Below are 20,485 nucleotides of genomic sequence, written 5' to 3'. Positions count from 1 at the left end.
GAGAACTGTGAACATGTTATTTCTTGTTGAGGGCAGATCACACACATTTTGCATTATGTTGAATATACAGGGTTGAATGGAGGGTAATATGTCATAAGTCCTAATGTAAACCATCTTGGCTAAAAGTCCAGTTTGACATAAGGGTCTTTAACACGGACAATTATAAGCCAAACAGGTATTATGATGACCTAGCAATCATTTGCTTATTGACTTAGCGCTGTATTGACTTAGCGCTGGATTGTATGGCCCTAAAAATCAGTGTTGGTTGGTTGCACATCTTTCTTTGTAATAAGTGAGAGTAATAAGTTAAAGGGGTACTCCGGAGAGAAAAAAAGTATACTTTGTTATAAGTATGCAAAAAGAGCCCATGGAGCCTCATTTCAGAGCCTCAAAACACAGGACTAGCCAGATATCCCTCCAGGATGGGCCCAGCCAAGAGGGTGGCCCCAGTAAGGAAACCACCATATTAAAGGGCCATATAAGTCAATGTAATGACAAGGGAAAAACCAAGGCCATGTATCCATCCACAGACAGCTGTTTCAGGGTGTTGCCTCTCATCTGTGTAAATCAGTATTCTGGCTAGGTGGGAGCAATGCCTAGTAGAGCCATAAGAGAAACAGATCGCTGATCTCAGGGAGACCAGCCAAACGACAACACTGCTGCTAGTGAAAGCGCTCAAAGCAGTGAAGTCCTAGGTGCATTGCTTACTGGGGAACATGAACATGCAAAAAAGAGCCAGTGGAGCCTTATTCAAAAGACTCAAAACACAGGACTAGCCAAACAGTGTTATCTTTGGCTGGTCTCTCTGAGATCAGCGATCTGTTTCCCATATGGCTTTACTAGGCATTGCTCCCGCCAGAATCCTGCTCTACGCTGATGAGGGGCAACACCCCGAAACAGCTGTCTGTGGATGGATACTTTGCCTTGGTTTTTCCATTGTCATTACATTGACTTATAGGGCCATTTAATATGGTGGTTTCCTTACAGGAGGCACCCTATGGCTGGGCCCTTCCCGGAGGGATATCTGGCTAAAGTCCTGTGTTGTGAGACTCTTAAATGAGGCTCCCCAGGCTCTTTTTTGCATACTTGTGTTTCCCAGGGAGCAATGCACCTAGGATTTCACTGCATTGAGCGCTTTAACCAGCAGCCGACAGCATTATCTTTGGCTGGTCTCCCTGAGATCAGTGATCTGTTTCTTTTATTGTTTTATTATAGTTGTTGTGTTACTTTGTAATGTTAATTAAAATAAATATAATTTTTATATATGTTGAGTGGCAGCAGTAAGGAAAGACACAGGCACACAGACTGCTCTCGACACAGTCCTATTGATACAGAGCACATAACTGATACAGAGACTCCCCTGTGTACTCTGTATTTTTATGCATTAGAATTTACATTACACTAATGGTGAGTCATAGTCTATAGTACTGTGTGCAGGGTAAGGGGTTATTACAATCACCGCTCACTTTCCACAAAACCCCTTTAAGGCTGGGTTCACACTATGTATATTTCAGTCAGTATTGTGGTTCTCATATTGCAACCAAAACCAGGAGTGGATTAAAAACTCAGAAAGGATCTGTTCACACAATGTTGAAATTGAGTGGATGGCCGTCATTTAATTGCAAATATTTGCTGTTATTTTAAAACAACGGCTGTTGTAGTGAAATAATGGCAGTTATTTACTGTTATATGGCGGCCATCCACTCAATTTCAACATTGTGTGAACAGATCCTTTCTGTGTTTTTAATCCACTCCTGGTTTTGGTTGCAATATGAGGACCACAATAATGACTGAAATATACGTAGTGTGAACCCAGCCTAAAATTGCATTCTATAGTGGTTGGGCATCCAGTATGGCGACTGGCATATTGTGAAGGCAGTCATTAGCCTTCACAATATGCCAGTCGCCATACTGGATGCCCAACCACTATAGAATGCAATAGCAGTCTGACACAAAGATTAATTCCATTCCAATAGCAAATGTATAAAGGACAACAATAAGGGGGAGATTTATCAAACTGGTGTAAAGTAGAATTGTCTCAGTTGCCCCTAGCAACCAATCAGATTCCACTTTTCATTCCTCACAGACTCTTTTAAAAATGAAAGGTGGAATCTGATTGGTTGCTAGGGGCAACTAAGACAATTCTACTTTACACCAGTTTGATCTCCTACTAAGTTTTGGCTATTTCCACAATCAGAATAGGATTCTAGAGATGTTTTTGAGGTGCAGGTGACATGAGTTTATAAGACATTCAATGTGCAACCTAGGAGTTATGCTAGTACCACACACTAAGGATATGTGCAAACTGTGGAGCACGTGCCAAAGCCACTTGAAGTTCCGCTTGTCCCATAGACTCAATTCTTTGTCTTTGTCTGTCAATTCTTTGGGCAAACGGCTTCAGTATGTCACTAAGTCTATGGGACAGGTGGAACTTCAAGTGGAGTCCGTTGTGTGAACTCTCGGCATGTGTTCCATAGTGTGCACATACCCTAAGGCCATGTTCACACTCAGCATAACACCGGCCGTTCTGATGATTTTAATTTCTGCTGAATTCACTGCTGCACACAATGGAGCCGCCGGAACTGACAGTTTCTCTGCAGAATGTGTATACTGTACGCTCCGGTCGGGATTCCATTCATTCACAGACAATGTATAGTTTGTATACATCACGGCCGTTGTTGCAATTTGCAACAACGTCCGTGATTTATACAAACCGTACGTTGTGTAAACATGTCCTAAGATGGAAATATCAGCTTTAGGCAAAGTAGCAGATTGCGGACACATGGGAAGTTCAGTTATTGAAAGATTTAGGGAGAGAACACAATGTTGGAGACAGCAGACAAGGCATCCCTAGTGTTCTATATTAGTGCAGGAGCGATGCCACTGGAAGAGGTTTATATTTCAAAAGCCATAAAGAACAGCAGCACATATCTCACTCCAGACATTAAAGGGGTAGTGCGGCGCTAAAAAATTATTCACAGAATAACACACATTACAAAGTTATACAACTTTGTAATGTATGTTATGTCTGTGAATAGCCCCCTTCCCCGTGTCCCACCACCCCCACCCGTGTACCCGGGAGTGTTGGTGCATTATACATTACCTGATCCGTGTCGAGGGCCGTCCGCCATTTTGTGCCAAACGTCATCTTCGGACAGATGGCCGAGTCGCTGCCGCCCGTCCCCCCTCCGCCGCGTCACAACTGTGCTCAGCCGCGATCGGCTGAGCACAGTTATGCTCAGCCAATCGAGGCTGAGCGGCTGACGACGCGGCCGCGTCATCAGCGTCTCAGTCGCGATTGGCTGATCACAGTTATGCTCAGCCAATCGCGACTGAGCATCAGATGACGCTGCAGAGGGCGGCCGGCATTCGGAACAGACGGAGCTGTTCGCCAGCCAGCCGAAGAAGACGTCACTGAATGAAGATCGGAGACGGGTGTCGGCACGTGACAGGTGAGTATAGCGCACCACACTTCCAGGTACACGGGTGGGGTTGGTAGGACACGGGAAAGGGGGCCATTCACAGACATAACCTACATTACAAAGTTGTATAACTTTGTAATGTGTGTTATTCTGTGAATAATTCTTTACCGCCGCACTACCCCTTTAATGGCTATTCTCATCTTAACATTTATGACATATCCATAAATATGCCATAAATGTCAAATAAATACAGGTCTCACCTCTACAACTCCCATCTCTATTGAAAATGAGGACCCACCTGCCCTGTCTGGCCTGCTTTCAGTGGTGGTTAGGAAACTAAAAACAGACAAAGTTTTTGCACACTTTACATTACTCCCATAGAGGTTAATGGCAGTTGAGTAAACAGTGGAGCACATAGTGAAGGTCCGGTGGATAATATATGCCATAAATACTGAGGCAGAAATAAATCTTTAAAGGAGTCTACCGATCTATATGCTGCAATAAGGTATATGAACATCATAGAAGAAGGTTTCTACTCAGAAACCCCTTGTATAAGCTTTATTTTTTATTATACTGAACTTTCCCTTTAACAATGTTTCCCTCCATTTATTTACTGGAGCTTTACTTACTATAATCCACCAACATTGGATTGATTGGATTGGATTCTGTGAGCTTCACACCACCTACATCGGTTATGATCTAGTACTGTAGCTTCTTCTATTCAGTCCAAATGAAAAGAGATGCAACATCTGGCATAGGTAATGGATAAACTAATGTATATGACTATGGTAGTAACTATATGTATGACTATAAGAATGAGATAAGAAGATACGTTATTCCTATGTAGTCACCTATAAATCCTCAACATAAATGTAAAATATATATAGACCTGATAAAAATCACCAAAGAGAGTGAAGAATGTTCATGACTGTAATGGAGGAGAGTTCCCTTGTGAAGGAATCATAGTGCGGGGGCGTCTTGTCTAAATTGTGTGCAACAGGAAGAAAAAACAAGCATGTGGACTTTAAAGGTTTATTTTAGTAAGAGTTCTGCATGTCCTACATGTATAGTTTAGACTAAGGCTGGGGTTTACACTGTTTTTGCAGTCTGTTTTTGTTTTTTGTTTTTTTCATTCTTTGCAAAAAAAATAAAACCAGATGAAAAAACGGATGCATTTGTGTGCATCTGTTTTAATCTGTTTCTCCATTGACTTTTATTATTAAAAAAAAAAGGATAAAGAAAAATGAATCAAAATTAGAGATGAGCGAACCTGGTGCATGCTCGAGTCCATCCGAACCCGAACGTTCGGCATTTGATTAGCGGTGGCTGCTGAAGTTGGATAAAGCTCTAAGGATATGTGGAAAACATGGATATAGTCATTGGCTGTATCCATGTTTTCCAGACAACCTTAGAGCTTTATCCAAGTTCAGCAGCCCCAGCTAATCAAATGCCAAATGTTTAGGTTCGGATCGTCTCGAACCCGAACCCGGTTCGCTCATCTATAATCAAAACGCATCCTTTTTTTTTTTTTTAGTACACAAATATGTTTAAAGTGTTACTGTCATTTGCAGTAACTTTTGACATTCCCTTAGACATTAAATTATTTGGTCCAGAGTGCTCTCTGCTGCCAACTGTGTCCATGTCGGAAACTGTCCAGATCAATAGAAAATCCCCATAGAAAACCTCTCCTGCTCTGGACAGTTCCTGACATGGACAGAGGTGGCAGCAGAGAGCACTGTGTCAGACTGGAAAGAATACACCACTTCCTGTATTGGAAGACTTGAGACTTTTAAGTGAAAGTAAATTACAAATTTATATTTTCTACTTTCTGACACCAGTTGATTTGAAAGAATTTTTTTTCCGCTGGAGTTACCCTTTAAAGCGGCTCTGTACCCACAATCAGACCCCCCCCCCCAAAACCACTTGTACCTTAGTATAGCTGCTTTTAATCCAAGATCTGTCCTGTGGTCCGTTCAATAGGTGATGCAGTTATTGTCCTATAAAAAAACTTTTTTTTTTTAAACTTGAAGCCCTGTGCCAAACGGGAGTATCTGTGCCCTAACTTTGCACAACCTCTCTGTCCCTCCTCCCCACCCTCTTCATCATTAGGAATGCTCCAGGCAGATTGCCTCTTATTCCCCACCTGTGGCAGCCCGGCACATGGGCTGGATCGTTAAGGACCTGTGCAATGTTCAGCATGGAGAAAATGTTTCAGTGGCATTCCTAATGATGAAGAGGGTGGGGGGGAGGGATGGAGGGGTGGTGCAAAGTTAGGGCACAGATACTCCCGTTTGGCACAGGGCTTCAAGTTTAAAAGTATTTTTTAGGACAATAACTGCATCACCTGCCGAATGGACCACGGGACAGATCTTGGATTAAAAGCAGCTATCCGACAGTACAAGCGTTTTTTTTTTTATGAATGGAAATGCTCTTATACCCTGGGAGATGTCAAATTACTTGCAGCTTCTAAGGCAGGCTGTAGGCCGTCACAGGATGTTTTATGAGTCCCTTCATAGACTGGAGAATCCTCTAAATCATGGACTATAATCTGCTAATGGATTCACAGGACAATTGGGGATCATTTACATTCTCCACTCTGCCCTGATTTAGTGTAGACGGAAAATATTATAGCCCATTGCTTTCCGTCGAGCTACTCACACTTTCCGTTTTTGTCAAGGATCTGCAATCGGATTTAGTTAAAACATAGGACATGTCATAATTCGGATGAGATGACGGCACGGATTCCTCCATAGAGATCCGTGTTTTTCACAGACTACACGGATGTGACATCCGTGTAATCTGTGAAAAACTCGGATTTGATATAATCAGTCTAATTTAAAAAGACTTAAACTCATCTGTGAAAAACACAGAAATGCATGCAAAACTAATGGAATCATGGATGGTTTTTCACGGATCACAAAGGTAGATAGCGAACTTCATCCACAGACATTAAAAATCACTGAACATGTGAATAAGGCCTAAGTATGGATTCAGTCCTCTACTATATTAGTTAGGTGCTCAACGTTTTTCCCTTTACATATCTACACAAGATTTAATAAAACATGTCAGGAGAGGCCACAGTTCACCTTTAAGCATGCCCAGAACTTTTCTTTTAAGGCAGGAGTATCACACCTATTAAGCTGACTTCGACCTTTTATTATCATTTTAACACAACTTTGGTGTCTATAGGGGCTCTAGGTCATTTGCAAAGGTCCCCATATACTTTCAATAACTGACATCACCTGTCTACCCCATACACTGGAACATATGGCACGGCCAAGCTATGGGGAGGAAATCATTAAGCCACGGCGATAGACCTCAGCATATCTCTCCCAGAACAAAGAGGTCGGGCATTTATTTTCTATCACACCCGACTCCTATCACCACCAAGTAAGTGGTGGGTTTGGCCATCAAAACTATAAGGTCCATGGGGACCTTTACACTCTTAGGCTATGTTCCCACTCTGTAAGACACGTCACAGTACGGCCGTCAGAAAAAAATCTTTCCAATCGATACTGCACTACCGGCCAGATGATCTTTACTGCTGCTGAATTCGCCGCTGTACACTCCATTGTGTGCACTGAATAGCGGCCGCAGAAAACTGACATGTCCCAGCCAGAGTGTATACCATGTGGACCGGATTCCTTAGAAGGCAGCATTACGTAAGTTCCGGCCGTGATTACTATGGAACTTAGGCAGTGGGAACATGGCCATACTCTAATTCTGAAAGTGTATATAACGGTATATAAGAACATTGTAGTCTCTTTTACTATGAGGACATGTCATTCCCTTAGAAGTTATCAAAGTTGGAGGAAATTTCTATAAAATAATTCAGATTCTGTTATCAGATTTGAAGGAATTCACATACAACGATTCAGACCCAAGCAGCAGTGACTGAGAAGTATGCTTCACTATGGTGCAATGGCGCAGATGTTTTTAATTGTATAGATGGTTCCCGTAACTCTAGCTCAGAGATAAAGAACCACTGCCTTGCTGCCAGCTGTGTCCGCCTAAGGACATTACCAGATTTGGAAGAAACATACTCTCTGTTTGTTGTTTTTGCTTTGTATTTATCAGCTGTAGAATGACAGGTGAGAGCGCTCGAAGAGGATACAGACACGCAGATTGAAAGCGTAACACTCATTTTAGAAAACTCTTGTCCTGTCATAGGGACATATAAAAATGGCTTCATTGGTGGGGCCTGGCTGCTGAGACCTCCACCGTTTGCTAGAATTAATGGATGGAGGGAGGAGCCAAATATCTCTAACTTTTTGAGAGTAGTAAATATATATATATATATATATATATATATATATATATATATATATATCACAGTATATATATCACAGTATATAGGTAGCACTATACCAAGTAGTGGATCCGAGTACCAGCAGGGACGACTGACCAGGAGCCCGTTGAATATAGCAAGGAATTCCCCACAGCACAGCTTAGAATTTAAACGTTGTGATTTATTTCATATCCAGAGCAGCAATAAACAGTGCAACACAGCAAGGTGAGTCTGATGCTCCTCTCCGGAGGATTAACTCTTTCTTGTCTTCTAGTGGACTTTAAAGGTTTTTCCAAGCGGATGGACATTTTTTACACTGTTCTTATGGACACTGTTTTCACATATGGACACTTGTTATATGGACACGATGTGTTTATACATATATATTGTGAGAGTATAGTAACATCACTAGATGACATTATAGATAATTATTGCCATCATTAGACACTGTTTTTGATTCGAGAATCTACTTGAGTGACATCTCGATCTTCCGATCACTGTTCACTGTTGTTTTGCACACCTGTATATAGGGGAGTAGTTGAGTACATGTGGGTATGCTTGAGAAAGGCGGCGGAGGCCGCAGAAACGTTGCATCAGACTCACCTTGCTGTGTTGCACTGTTTATTGCTGCTTTGGATATGAAATAAATCACAACGTTTGAATTCTAAGCTGTGCTGTGGGGAATTCCTTGCTATATATATATATATATATATATATATATATATAAAACACTATACATGAAGTAACACACACCTTTAAAGGGGTTTTGTGGAAAGTGAGCGGTGATTGTAATCACCCCTTACCCTGCACACAGTACTATAGACTATGACTCACCATTAGTGTAATGTAAATTCATGTATTCAATGTAGTCAAATATACGTAGTGTGAACCCAGCCTAAAATTTCATGGGCCCCGGTTGGTAAATAAAGCTCCAAGAAAAGACACAGCAGATAAGTATAAGTCATACATCTGCTGCAAAGGAGAAAATATATTAGGTAGTCAATACACAATCCCTGTGCTTTATAGTTTAAAGAACTGCCTTGTGGCCTTTAATATCATTAAATGTCTCAGTAGAGGAACATAATATAACAAATCATATGCCACATATAATGAATAACAGCATGTATAGTTCTTCCATACTATCAGGTTGAGCAGAGAGTTCCTTCTGCTCCTTGTCTTTCTTATCTCCTCATAACACCAGAACAAGCCGTAGAAGTGGTTTGCTAACAGGAAGACCCAATTGATCTTTCAGTAGTTACTCAGCAAACTGACAACCCTAATAGTAGGAATATTAATAGAAATAGGAACAAGTAAAAGCCAGTCAATAGAAACCAGCTTAGCATTCTGTTTAGTTGTATCCAGCTCCTGGGCTGCAAGAACAAAATGAAGAACACCACATATTTTATTATGTTGCTTCACTTACATTATGTTTAGTGATCAAAAGTCAAATGTAATATTATTATCATTAATAATAATAATAATAATAATAATAATAATTATTATTATTGTTATTATTGTTATTATTATTATTATTATTATTATTATTATATTCCATAATTCAATTGAAAAACAATAGGAAATAAAGAGGTTATACCCATCCAGTGAGAACCACCAGGGCACACCAATCCTTTTATAGTCTGGTCTTCATTTCTATTATTAATTTTTAGACCGATTCAAAATAAACACTTCTGAAAAATGGAAGTTAGCTCCATGTATCCTAGCCTATTGAGGACTTGGAGTTAAACATATTTCTAATATACTTCAAATGTCAATTTCTCTTGCTTTTAAAGAGCTGTGCTTGCTGTCCTTCCATAGGAAGCTCCATTGTCATGTGATGATCACACAGGTACATGGCTTCCTACAAGATACACTGTCTGTGACCCCATGGAAAGTGTTACCACTTTTCTATATACAAAGAATACATGTTATTGTATGAGACTGTAATATTCCATACTGTCAATAAAGAACCAATAAATCAGAATGAATGAGTGCAAAAGCTTACAATCTAAAATCTAAAACAACAATATAGTTCTTGGCTGAATAATCATTCACAGTTCTCTGCCACATAGCCATGTACATCATTGGCTCAAACATTCTTGTTGATTCAATGGACGGCTTGAGGAAAGCATCTGTCATACATATCTGTCACCTAGATGAAAAGCATAGGTTGGGGCAACGTCATCCAGTAATCACCACAGACTTTGGTAGGAACCATTAAATGTAAATGTCAAATGTAATATCCTATGGCTAATTTAACACAAGGATCATTTTTACGATCAATGGAGCCTCGAGGGGAGGGCCGATCATCACACTGGGGGCGGGCGGGCCCACCTCCAGTGTTTCAGGCTGGGCCGATGCCTGGGAATAGACTGGCGCCATGCACAGGAGCTGGGCTGCGGTTTAAAGAAATGACCCCAGCACCAGCTTCCCTACACTGGGGCCGTTCTATTCATGTGAAACACTTAAAGTGATGTAACTGATGGTAACTAACTCATTGGCTTTAAAGCTTTACTACCCAATAGGAAGGAGGATGTCCAGTTCATAAAAGCTTTATTCAGGCAACTTCCAGGATGGGCAAAGACACACAATAAAAACCCTGGCCCCCTACATGTTTCCGACTCACAGGCTCTTATTTATGCCTAGATATGAATAGCTATGTGTTACTATTAATCTTTATTATTCATTATGGTTTTTATTTTGTCTCTAGAAAGTTTCTTCATGTACACCGGCCCTCTCTATGCAATAGACTTGATTCTAACATCACAAAGGGGAAGGGATATATCCTTACATTGGGGGTGCCTGTCCCACCTCCAGTTCATAGAGCAGGCCAATGCACATGAAGAAACCGGCACCAGGAATCGGGCAGCATTTTGAAAAATGGACCATGTCACTGGGATCTCCGCTTTAGTGCTGACAAGGTAGTGAAAAGAAAAAAATCACTACTTGAACTGGTACATTCCCTTTCATTGCAATTATTGACCACAAAACAAGGAATTCATTTATACAGAGATAAAGTCTCAATATTTCCTTTATACGTATCCCACATTTATGATGTACTCTTGACTTTGTATTTAACAATTGGGAATAAAAACCTGACTGTATGAACTGAGTCAACTGAGTTAAAAATAATTAGCAATCAAGAATTTCCCAAATAGATTGTAATAGTCAGTCTCCATACCAGAAGAGTAAGCAATGTCTGACATTGTGATTTACAGTATCTCACGGGTCAAATGTGATCCTGGTTTACATGACGTCCCCCAATAAAGCTAAGAATGTTATCTGCACATGGTCATTCTGCGAAAATTCTCCAATGATTTATTATTTCTGTGTAGCGTCTTCTCCCCACCAAAAAAGGCAATGGAGCTCTACAACCACTGCTGGCTTCATGCTGCCTGCCTTTTAGAGGACATTGTTTTCCTGATGTCTCCACGACTTTGTGTGACACTGCGGACAAGTCACAGATCCAAACCTTACCGTATATATCTATCACTATATGGAACTGTTAAGGGTACATTTACATCAGTGAGAAGTAACAAGGCAAAGCAAGTAGAGATTTTACTAAATATTGCAGAAATCTGCATGGAATTCAACCAGCAGCCTAAATTTCAATTCCACAATCTGTTAGTTTTGTTGCAGATGTTTTATGCAGATGGTTCAGATTCTAGTTTTTTCCAATGGAATGCAGTGCAAAAATCCACATTGAAATTCGCAAGTTATGTAGTGTTGTGAATTTTACTGCCACCTATCTAAAGATCTGCAGCGTAATTCAAAGGCACGGATTTCAAAATCAATCTTCTTAGTTTACACCAGAATATCCCCAGAGGCAAATCCACACTAAAATCTGCACTTTAAGGCTATGTTCACACAACTTAAGTTCCGTAGTATCACAGCTGTGGTTGAAAAGAGGCAACAACGGCCGTGATTACTACGAAACTTACATTGTCCTGCAGGTGATGGAATCCCATCCGGAGTGTATACACATTGTTTGCACTCCGGCCAGGATCCCTTGCAGTGCTGCAAAAAACTGACATGTTTGAATAGTGGCCGCAGGAGGCATGTCATTGCACACAATGAAGCGTGCGGCCCCGGACGCACACTTCATTGTGTGCAGCAGGGAATTCTGATGCGCCCGCATCCGAATTCAGCAGCAGTGAAGGTCATCCGGCCGGTACTGCAGTACCGCCCGGGATGATCTTCTGACACCGGCCATTCTGTGTCTCACGCTGTGGGAACATGGCCTAATGTAGCACAGTATTACACTCAAAATATGAGCACGATTTACATCTACTTTACTGTTATAGTTGGCTTTTATTTTCTTGTGTTATCCTTAATCTACAGCAGACATGTGAACTAACCCTTTAATTTAAAGGGAAACTATCAACAGGTTTGTACATACCTGTAGCTGCACAGTTCCTGATCCTGGAACCGGTCTAATTCTTTTTCTCCTCTCCGTCATTTTTTAGCATTTTTTGATGAAAATCAAGTATGCAAATTAGCCCTTTGGTCCACTTGGGGCCCTCAGTGCACCATCCCGCCCGCCGGCTCCTAGGTCCCCTCCTACTTATGCAGATTAATAAATACATAAGAAGTCACTTAGATCTGTTGGGCAGGCAGGATAGTGCACTGAAGGACCAGGGAACGCCCCCAGTGCACCAAAGGATTAATTTGCATATTTGCTTTTCATTAAAATACAGAAAAACAGCACCGAGGAGGAAAAGAAGTAGATCATTATTGGAATCAGCAACAAATACCAACATATCGAAGCAGCTACAGATACCTATCAGTAGGTTTATATGTATGTTTCCCTTTAAGATTATGTTCAGACACACAGTATTTTGGCCAGTATTTTTTAGCCAAAACCAGGAGTGGAACTGACATCTATAGTGGAAAGATTTGCACCTTCTCTTTGTTTTCAACCCACTGACCGAAATCCTAAGTAAAATACTATGTATGAACCCAGTTGGGCCTAATGGTTGGTATGTGTGTGAACACAACCTCAACCAGAAAGAGCTAACTAGCAGTTGTTATATATGACATCAACCTTTACAATCTGTTCCCACAAACTTTTCTGCCAGTCTATAGCTATGTTCACACATAGTATTTCCATCAGTCTTTTGGTCATTCTTTTTACAGCCAAAACCAGGAGTGGGTTGAAAACAAAAAACTGTGCAGAACTTTCCATTATAATTTTGCCCTGTCAGTTCCACTCTTGGTTTTGGCTGGAAATACTAAATGTGAACCTAGCCTATCAACGGTTCTGGTATTGTGCAGTCTGGAGTGCTATATGTGCTGTCAAAAGTACAAGATTTCTGAATAGCCTTGTTATAGCACAATGAGACCCATCCAGATTGAAGTGAACCAACAGAGCTATCATAGATGCCATGGCATAGAGCCCTAGAATAAACCTAGGCCTGTACCCACAGGACCTGACAACATATAGTGGTATGTATCCATGAGGCTTACCTTGTAACATACTCCTGTATGCATTGTCTGCTATTGCATAGATATGAGGGGGCATTTCATGTCTTTTCTTGCCTTTGTACATGTCAATAATTTTCTCCGAATAAATTGGAAGGGATTTATAAGGGTTGACCACGACACAAAATAGACCGGAATATGTCTGTAAGATAAAATGGTAAGGAATATTCATTTCACTGGTTGAACTTCTCAGGAATATGACCCCAGACTATACTGGGCCAGGTTCACACTATGTAAAAACAACGGCCGTGTTTCATAACAATGGCCGAAGTTGTGCAAACAATGTCCATTATTTCACAAATAACGTCCGTTGTTTGCACAACTACGACCATTGTGATGAAATGCGGCCATTGTTTTTACATAGTGTGAACCTGGCCCTAAACTGATCCCTTCTTTGATTATATAAACCTATTCAAGTGAGGATAAATATTCCCATCACGCCTTTAGGCTAGCCCTATACAGAAGAACCCTATGAACACTATAAGTAGGGTCCCAAGTAATTTTCAAGTCAAGTTACTTACATAAGGGCAATGGTAATCCATATAAAAATTATTACACATTAGGAAAAAATGTTCATGTATCTACAGTAAACATCATTTATCTTTTTGTATGTAAAGAATGTATGTGTCCGTTCTTGCGTCTTCTTGCACCTGAGGAAAAAAACCTTGACATAGCGGTGCTGAGATCTCTATTGGCATGGCCTTAAAAGGAGAACAAAGAAGGTCTTGTATAAAGCGCTGGTATGTATGGTTTGCTTGGTATTTAGAAACAGAACATAAATGGGAATATGTTTGTTGCAGAAGAACGGCACGACTAATATCTTACTGTGTGACGCAGATACTTTTTACTATTCCCCTTATCCTACATAGCAAGGTTACATGCCGCTGCATTCCACTGATGCTGGGTTGTATTTCCCATCACATTATGAATCTCAAGCATCGAACCATGACAGTTTGCCTAAAGATGGAGACGTAGGATAACAATGCTGCAATCTTACTGTTTCCTATGTATGTATGTAGCGGTAGTCTCTATGATGGTAATCATGATATTATATTACATCTCCAAATATAAAGTATTGCTTTCTCCTTATATAACAAGGGTGGCTTTGGCACCAAGACCTCAATGTGATTCTAAATGCCCGTATCCCAGTAGCTATAGCGCACACTATTACTACTAGGGTAGTTCACAAGCAAGATGGTATAGTTGGAAAAGGCAACGGATTCATGTAGCCTCATAGACTGCATACAGTATAGGGAAATCCAGGCAAATCATAATTAATAACTATTTTGCATGTCTTTGGATAGAAGAGGGTTTTTTTGTTGGGAAAACCTATTTTCTAATAAGCTGTTAATAAATTCAGAATTAATAAAAAGGTCTCTTATTCAGGAGGACTCTCATCTATTTCCAGAAGGACGTAGTTTATACTTGCATCACAGAAACAGGGCTATTAACGTTGTGATTCCGTATTTCCTCTGCGGTGGCACTGCAGGTAATTTGGAACCTTGCTGCCTGATTCCCCCAAAGATTACAGCTAATCCTTGGGGATCCCAACGGTGTGACACTCTGTGACCAACTTATCATCAGGAGATTGTTCTAATAAAAAGATAATTGTCTAAATCAGAATACATATTTAGGGTACAAACCCACTTGACGTATTTGCTGCAAGAATCAGTCTTAAAAATAAGCAGGCAAAACGCAGGTTGGCTTTATACAATTGTTCTGCGTTAAAATACGCAATTGCGTATTTTTGAAGCGTGAAGCTACATGCGTTTTTCGCACAGGTTGTTAACAACTGATGCTTTGCTAACAACAAGCTTCACGCTTCAAAAATACGCAATTGCGTATTTTAACGCAGAACAATTGTATAAAGCCAACCTGCGTTTTGCCTGCTTATTTTTAAGACTGATTCACGCAACAAATACGTCAAGTGGGTTTGTACCCTTAAAGGGATTTTCCAAAGTTATCCACAACTCAGTAATCTACAATGTTTGGAAGTCCCATAGAGCACTTCCAATCGAATAATGCAGGGGACAATTGTTCCCCATTCTTAGGGCTCGTTCCCACTGAGCAAAAGCAGCTGAATTTCTGCGCTGAATCAGCGCTGAAATTTCAGCCGTTAAAATAGGTGCAGAGCTAATTTCCATTGTGTTGAATGGAAATTCTGCTCTGCAGTTCACACAGTGGAATTTCCGCACTGAACTAATCCGCTTTCCGCCAGAAGAATGAACATGTTCATTCTTCCGCTAGCGGAAGCCTATACAATCCAGTGGGGCTCTGATTTTCAGTTTCAGCGCGGAATACAAGCGTATTCAGCGCGGAATACAAGCGTAATACAAGCGGAAATTATTTGCTGAATCAGCGCGGAAATGGGGAAAAGGGGGGGAGGAGGAGGATTCTAGTATATGTTCTGGTATAGTCTAGTTTACTCACTAAATACTCGCTGAATTTCAGCGCTGAATGCATGCGGATTCAGCGCGGATTCCTCGAGTATTCCGCGCTGAATTTGTCAAGAGCTGATTACGAGCTGAACACTTTCCTAGCAGAATACGCAGGGATTCTGCTTACATTCTGCTTATATTCTGCTCGGAATTCAGCGTCAGTTGATTTCAGGCAGAAATATTTCCTTGCGTAATCCGCTCCTTTTGCTCTGTGTGAACGAGCCCTTAGGGTCTGTGGGGGACCCAGTGGTCAGACATCCCCAAATCAGCTAGTTATCCTCTATCCTTTAAATAGGAAATATCTTTGCATCTTGGGATAACCCCTGTAAACAGATCAGAGACATGATATAACTATACGGATGGCTATAAAGCTCCCTTTTGTATGTCAATTTACATTTTGTTTAGTGGAATCACTGATCCCTCAAGGTTCCCATCCACACACCTCTAGAAGAGATCACCAGATACCTCTCCAGACATCTTATCTAGTAGAAACAAAAGCATCACATGAGCCAATCTGATCTCCATGTCACCTACTATCAGGCTTTGGGGCACCTTCTGCCGCCATTGGTGGAGATTGGCAATAAAACCCTTATGCCTATGGCCAGCTTTAATATTGCCCACATGGACAGACATATGAGTGGAGATTACAGTATGTTAGAGATGTGCCTGTCCCCAAACCACCTGGGAACTGTGAAACTGCAGGAGCACTGGAATGTGAAAGATATTGGAATTTCTCAGTATGCAACAATAATAATTACTTCTAATTGCCGGATGTTCCCATTACTGATCTGAGAGAAACTCCACGCCGCCTGATTCTCACTCATTTCTTGAAAATCTGGACAGAATTAGGCTGTGTACAGCAAGTTGTAAATTTTTGGGTCTTAAAGATTAGGAGAGGGGCTCATACACTACTAGAAGCACCAATAAATATCTACCATACACGGCAATACAATGCAACTGAACGCCCTTCATCTTTCTATACATCATGCACATACTCTCAGATATGTGGGCATATATCCTCGAGGCCTGTCTTGAGTGCGTATAACAATCCGTTTCTTTGTTTCCTGTTATATATTAATAACATCTCAGACATCTCAGTGACTAAAGCTCTTATCTCTTTTATCAGGAAATACAAGTTAAGTGAGAGATCCATAGAATAGGGATAAGGGTGTTGTTAGTCTTAACATGCTGGAAGATATATTCCCTAATTTAATAATACCAGCAGACACCATTCTACACAATACGTGTCTGTACTGATAGACCTGTAATATAATGTGACCTTCTGTAGGTGATAAAAACAATGTTATAGCTCAGTGTCGAAAACATTATTCTCCCAATAGGAAAAGGAAAACAGAGTAGGTTTCAAGTTTGAATATGTGGTTGCTTAAAGGGGTTCTCCCCTTTTTCTCTCTCACTTAAAAGGGTACACACTGACACATTATATATCATCAATGTATGTTTGGGGGGGGGGGTACCATCTCTGGAACCCAAACAAAGTTTTGAGCGAAGAGGTCAAAGCTCTTGAATGGGGCCGTGATGTAATACCAGATGCACACATGGACTGGGGTAGTATTATGTAGTATAAACACTATGAGGGAGGTTTATCAAGCATGGTGTAACGGGAAACTGGCTCAGTTGTCCCTCGCAACCAATCAGATTCCATCTTTTATTTTCAAAAGAGTCTGTGAGGAATGAAAAGTGGAATCTGATTGGTTGCTAGGGGCAACTGAGCCAGTTTCACTTTACACCATGTTTGATAAATCTCCCCGTATGGCACCATCGTTCTTGGCTTTAGTGGCCAATCCTGTGGTAGGATCTTTGTCAATCAGGCATAAACTGTATATTGTTTTGTATGCCATCAATGTGAATTGTTGGAAAGCCCCTTAAAAGCAATATATCACCTTTTATTTTTTTTATTTTTTATTTTTTTTACAAATTAAAGCCTGCTACTGAAACATATTTGTTTCTTCTTGTTTTCTGATTGTAGATTTTCTTAGTCTGTTTTCTGAACATAATAATGGTGGTGGCCATCTTGCCTGAGCTGCTGTTTACAGATATACTTTTCAGCAGCCAAATGGACCGTAGGTTAATGAGTTTGGAGCTGACTTCTATGGGGGAGTGTTCTAGTTCTAGGCATAGGCAATACATTTATACTGTGTAATTCTGTGATGATAATAATAGGGAGAATGATAAAAAGTCCTATCTATAGACAGGTTGTCTCAGGCTATTGTGGCCAGAGTGAAAACTGTAAGACTTCAGTTCCTTTTCGCATGAGACCTTCCTTTTCGGGTAAATGCACACTAGACTGATTATTTCTGCAGCATTTCTACACAACAATCCTTGCAGGTTTTACATGCCCTATTGATTTCAATGGGAAATACTCCAACAAACACAAATTGACATGCTGCCAATATTAAAATCCACCCCATAGGTCTACTTCAGTCAGGAAAACTTTCAATGTGTACCAAAGACTTTCCAAGGACTGCTGCAGTATGTTCCTATATACATTAGTCTAGAGCAGGGTTTCTGACCAAGAGGATGCTGGGGTCTCACATATGTCGTGGAAGTCACCAACAACTAGGGGGCGCCTCACAGTTTGAGGAACACTGGTCTGAGGGACACTAGTTCTCCTTAAGGAGAGTTTGTCATAAAGACGTGTGGAGACTTGGAGGCCATTGCTGCTCCACTGGGAATTCTGGGAATAAAAGATATGCAAAATAGCTCTCATACCTCTCACACCACCACAAAGAGATGTCCCTTCAAGTCATTGTCTCACTCTATCTGGGTGAGACTAAAGAATGGCCTGTAAGTCCCCACACGTCTTTATGACAACTCACCTTAAGGAGAATTAGTATCCCTTAGGGCCCTATTACATCAAGTGATTATTGCCTGTATTTGGACGATTACCGGCCGTTCCAGCGGATAATCGTTTGGTGTAATAGGTCATATTAATAGGCAACAATCAGAAAACATGTACAACGTTGGCTGATAATTAACTTTCAACATGTTGAATAAAAACAATCACAAAAGCGACCTTTTGCTGCCCATGGCTCTGCGTAATAGGAGTAGCGACAGCAGGCCACTGTCTTCGATGGGTCACCTGAACGATCTAAGGATCATCCGGGCAGCCCTCCAGCTCCTCCTGCTCGCTTCCTCCATTGTGCTGTGCTATATGGCCTTTTACTCGCCAGCCAAAACCCCACTCTGCACTGAAGGGGGGCAACAACCCTGAAACAGCTGTCTGCAGATGGGAAGTCTTTTCTTTAGGAGAGATTGTTTTGCTTGGCATAAGATCCTCAGTCAGTGATCCATATAAAGTGTCAATAGCACTTTATATGGATCAGCTGCATTGCTCAAATCATGTCATTTACTATATTAGGCTTCATTCACACAGAGTAAAACTGTCTGAATCCTGCCAGCCTCAGTGTCATAATGACAGAATGGACATGTTCTTCAGCGCAGAGAGAGGAGGTGCGCGAGCCTCCCATAGACTGTCATAATGACACAGAGACTGACAGGATTCCGCAACTGAGAATTCGGCTGCAGAACTCCGCCAGTTTTACTCCGTGTGAACGGAGCCTTAAATGACAGTAATTTATACAAAGGGAAAAATTTAAAAGTCATTAGTATTAGAAGATCGGTAGTTATTGTCATGATGATAATGTCAGATGTGAACTCTACCTACATATGTAATAATAATCTTAAAGTTGAAGTGGTGATGAATAATCATACTTTATGGGGAAGATTTATCAAACATGGTGTAAAGTGAAACTGGTTCAGTTGCCCCTAGCAACCAATCAGATTCCACATTTCATTTTCCAAAGAGTCTGTGAGGAATGAAAAGTGGAATCTGATTGGTTGCTAGGGACAACTGAGCCAGTTTAACTTTACACCATGTTTGATAAATCTCCCCTTATGACCTTATGCAAACCTAAGCAATATAGATTGTGCGCTGTGTAATTCTTAGAGCTGCAACTATTTCCTTCCTACAAAAATCCTTCATTCCTTTTGTACCGATTAAAGTAAAGAAGAAACTCATTTCACGGCCAGTTAAGCTTGTCGGTGGTATGGGAAGATATTTCCTGGATTTAATTTTACATTTAGACGTAAGATAGCGCTTGATGAAGTGCCAGGCCTTCCACCATATGCAGTAAGAAGCAATTCTCAGCCCTTACCCAGGTAACTTGGCAGATGAGATATGCCCCTTCTGGCAATGGGGAATTCTGAATAGTCTTCATTCCTGAATATGGGATTACAGCTCACAACATGTATTATGTATAGCCCCAAGATTCAAACATGTAATAGTCCTCTTTATATAGAATGGTCATTGTTATCGATACTACATTACCTAAGAAACTAAAAATTACCATTAGCCCTAAAGCTAAGCTCAACTTTCCGGTTTAAAGGGCACGTTCACACATAACACGTTTGCATTGAATTTCACGCTTCAAGTTTTGCAGTTAAATCCGCTACTATGCTAAGTACAATTACAGTCTATGGCCCTAGAAATCAGCATACCAGTGGATTTCACTGCAAAACTTGCAGCGAGAAATCTACTGCAAATGCGGTACGTGTGAACGCACCCTTAAGCTCTAAAATACGTAACTAGATGCCTGTCATACACGTGGCTATATCCATTTAGTAAAATGGTGTAATACACTACTATGCCAATTTATAGAATAGATACTGCTGCTGAGTTTAGCTGTAGAAAGGCTCTCTGATCTGTTCTGCAAATCTCTTCCAATGCATTATTCCATATATACATCAATCTTTCTACTATTTTAACCATAAGAAATATAATTTATTATGGTCTTAATATATTGTTATACACTCACCGGCCACTTTATTAGGTACACCTG

At 40.8% G+C, this 20,485-nt stretch overlaps 1 protein-coding gene across 3 annotated transcripts in view; it reads right to left on the bottom strand.

Annotated features, from left to right (window-relative positions):
* Nucleotides 1-20,485, bottom strand: part of MYH11 (myosin heavy chain 11) — an 86,299-nt gene that overhangs the window by 56,505 nt on the left and 9,309 nt on the right. For all 3 annotated transcript variants that reach the window (XM_069983688.1, XM_069983689.1, XM_069983690.1), the window contains exon 3: nt 13,174-13,330. In XM_069983688.1, coding sequence (XP_069839789.1) covers nt 13,174-13,330 — 157 coding nt within the window. The remainder of the gene's footprint in view (nt 1-13,173; nt 13,331-20,485) is intronic.

Source organism: Dendropsophus ebraccatus, chromosome 9, assembly GCF_027789765.1.
Source record: "Dendropsophus ebraccatus isolate aDenEbr1 chromosome 9, aDenEbr1.pat, whole genome shotgun sequence".
Lineage (NCBI taxonomy): Eukaryota > Metazoa > Chordata > Amphibia > Anura > Hylidae > Dendropsophus > Dendropsophus ebraccatus.
The sequence above is the reverse complement of the archived record's forward strand: the minus strand, read 5'-3'. Positions and strand labels throughout refer to the sequence as shown.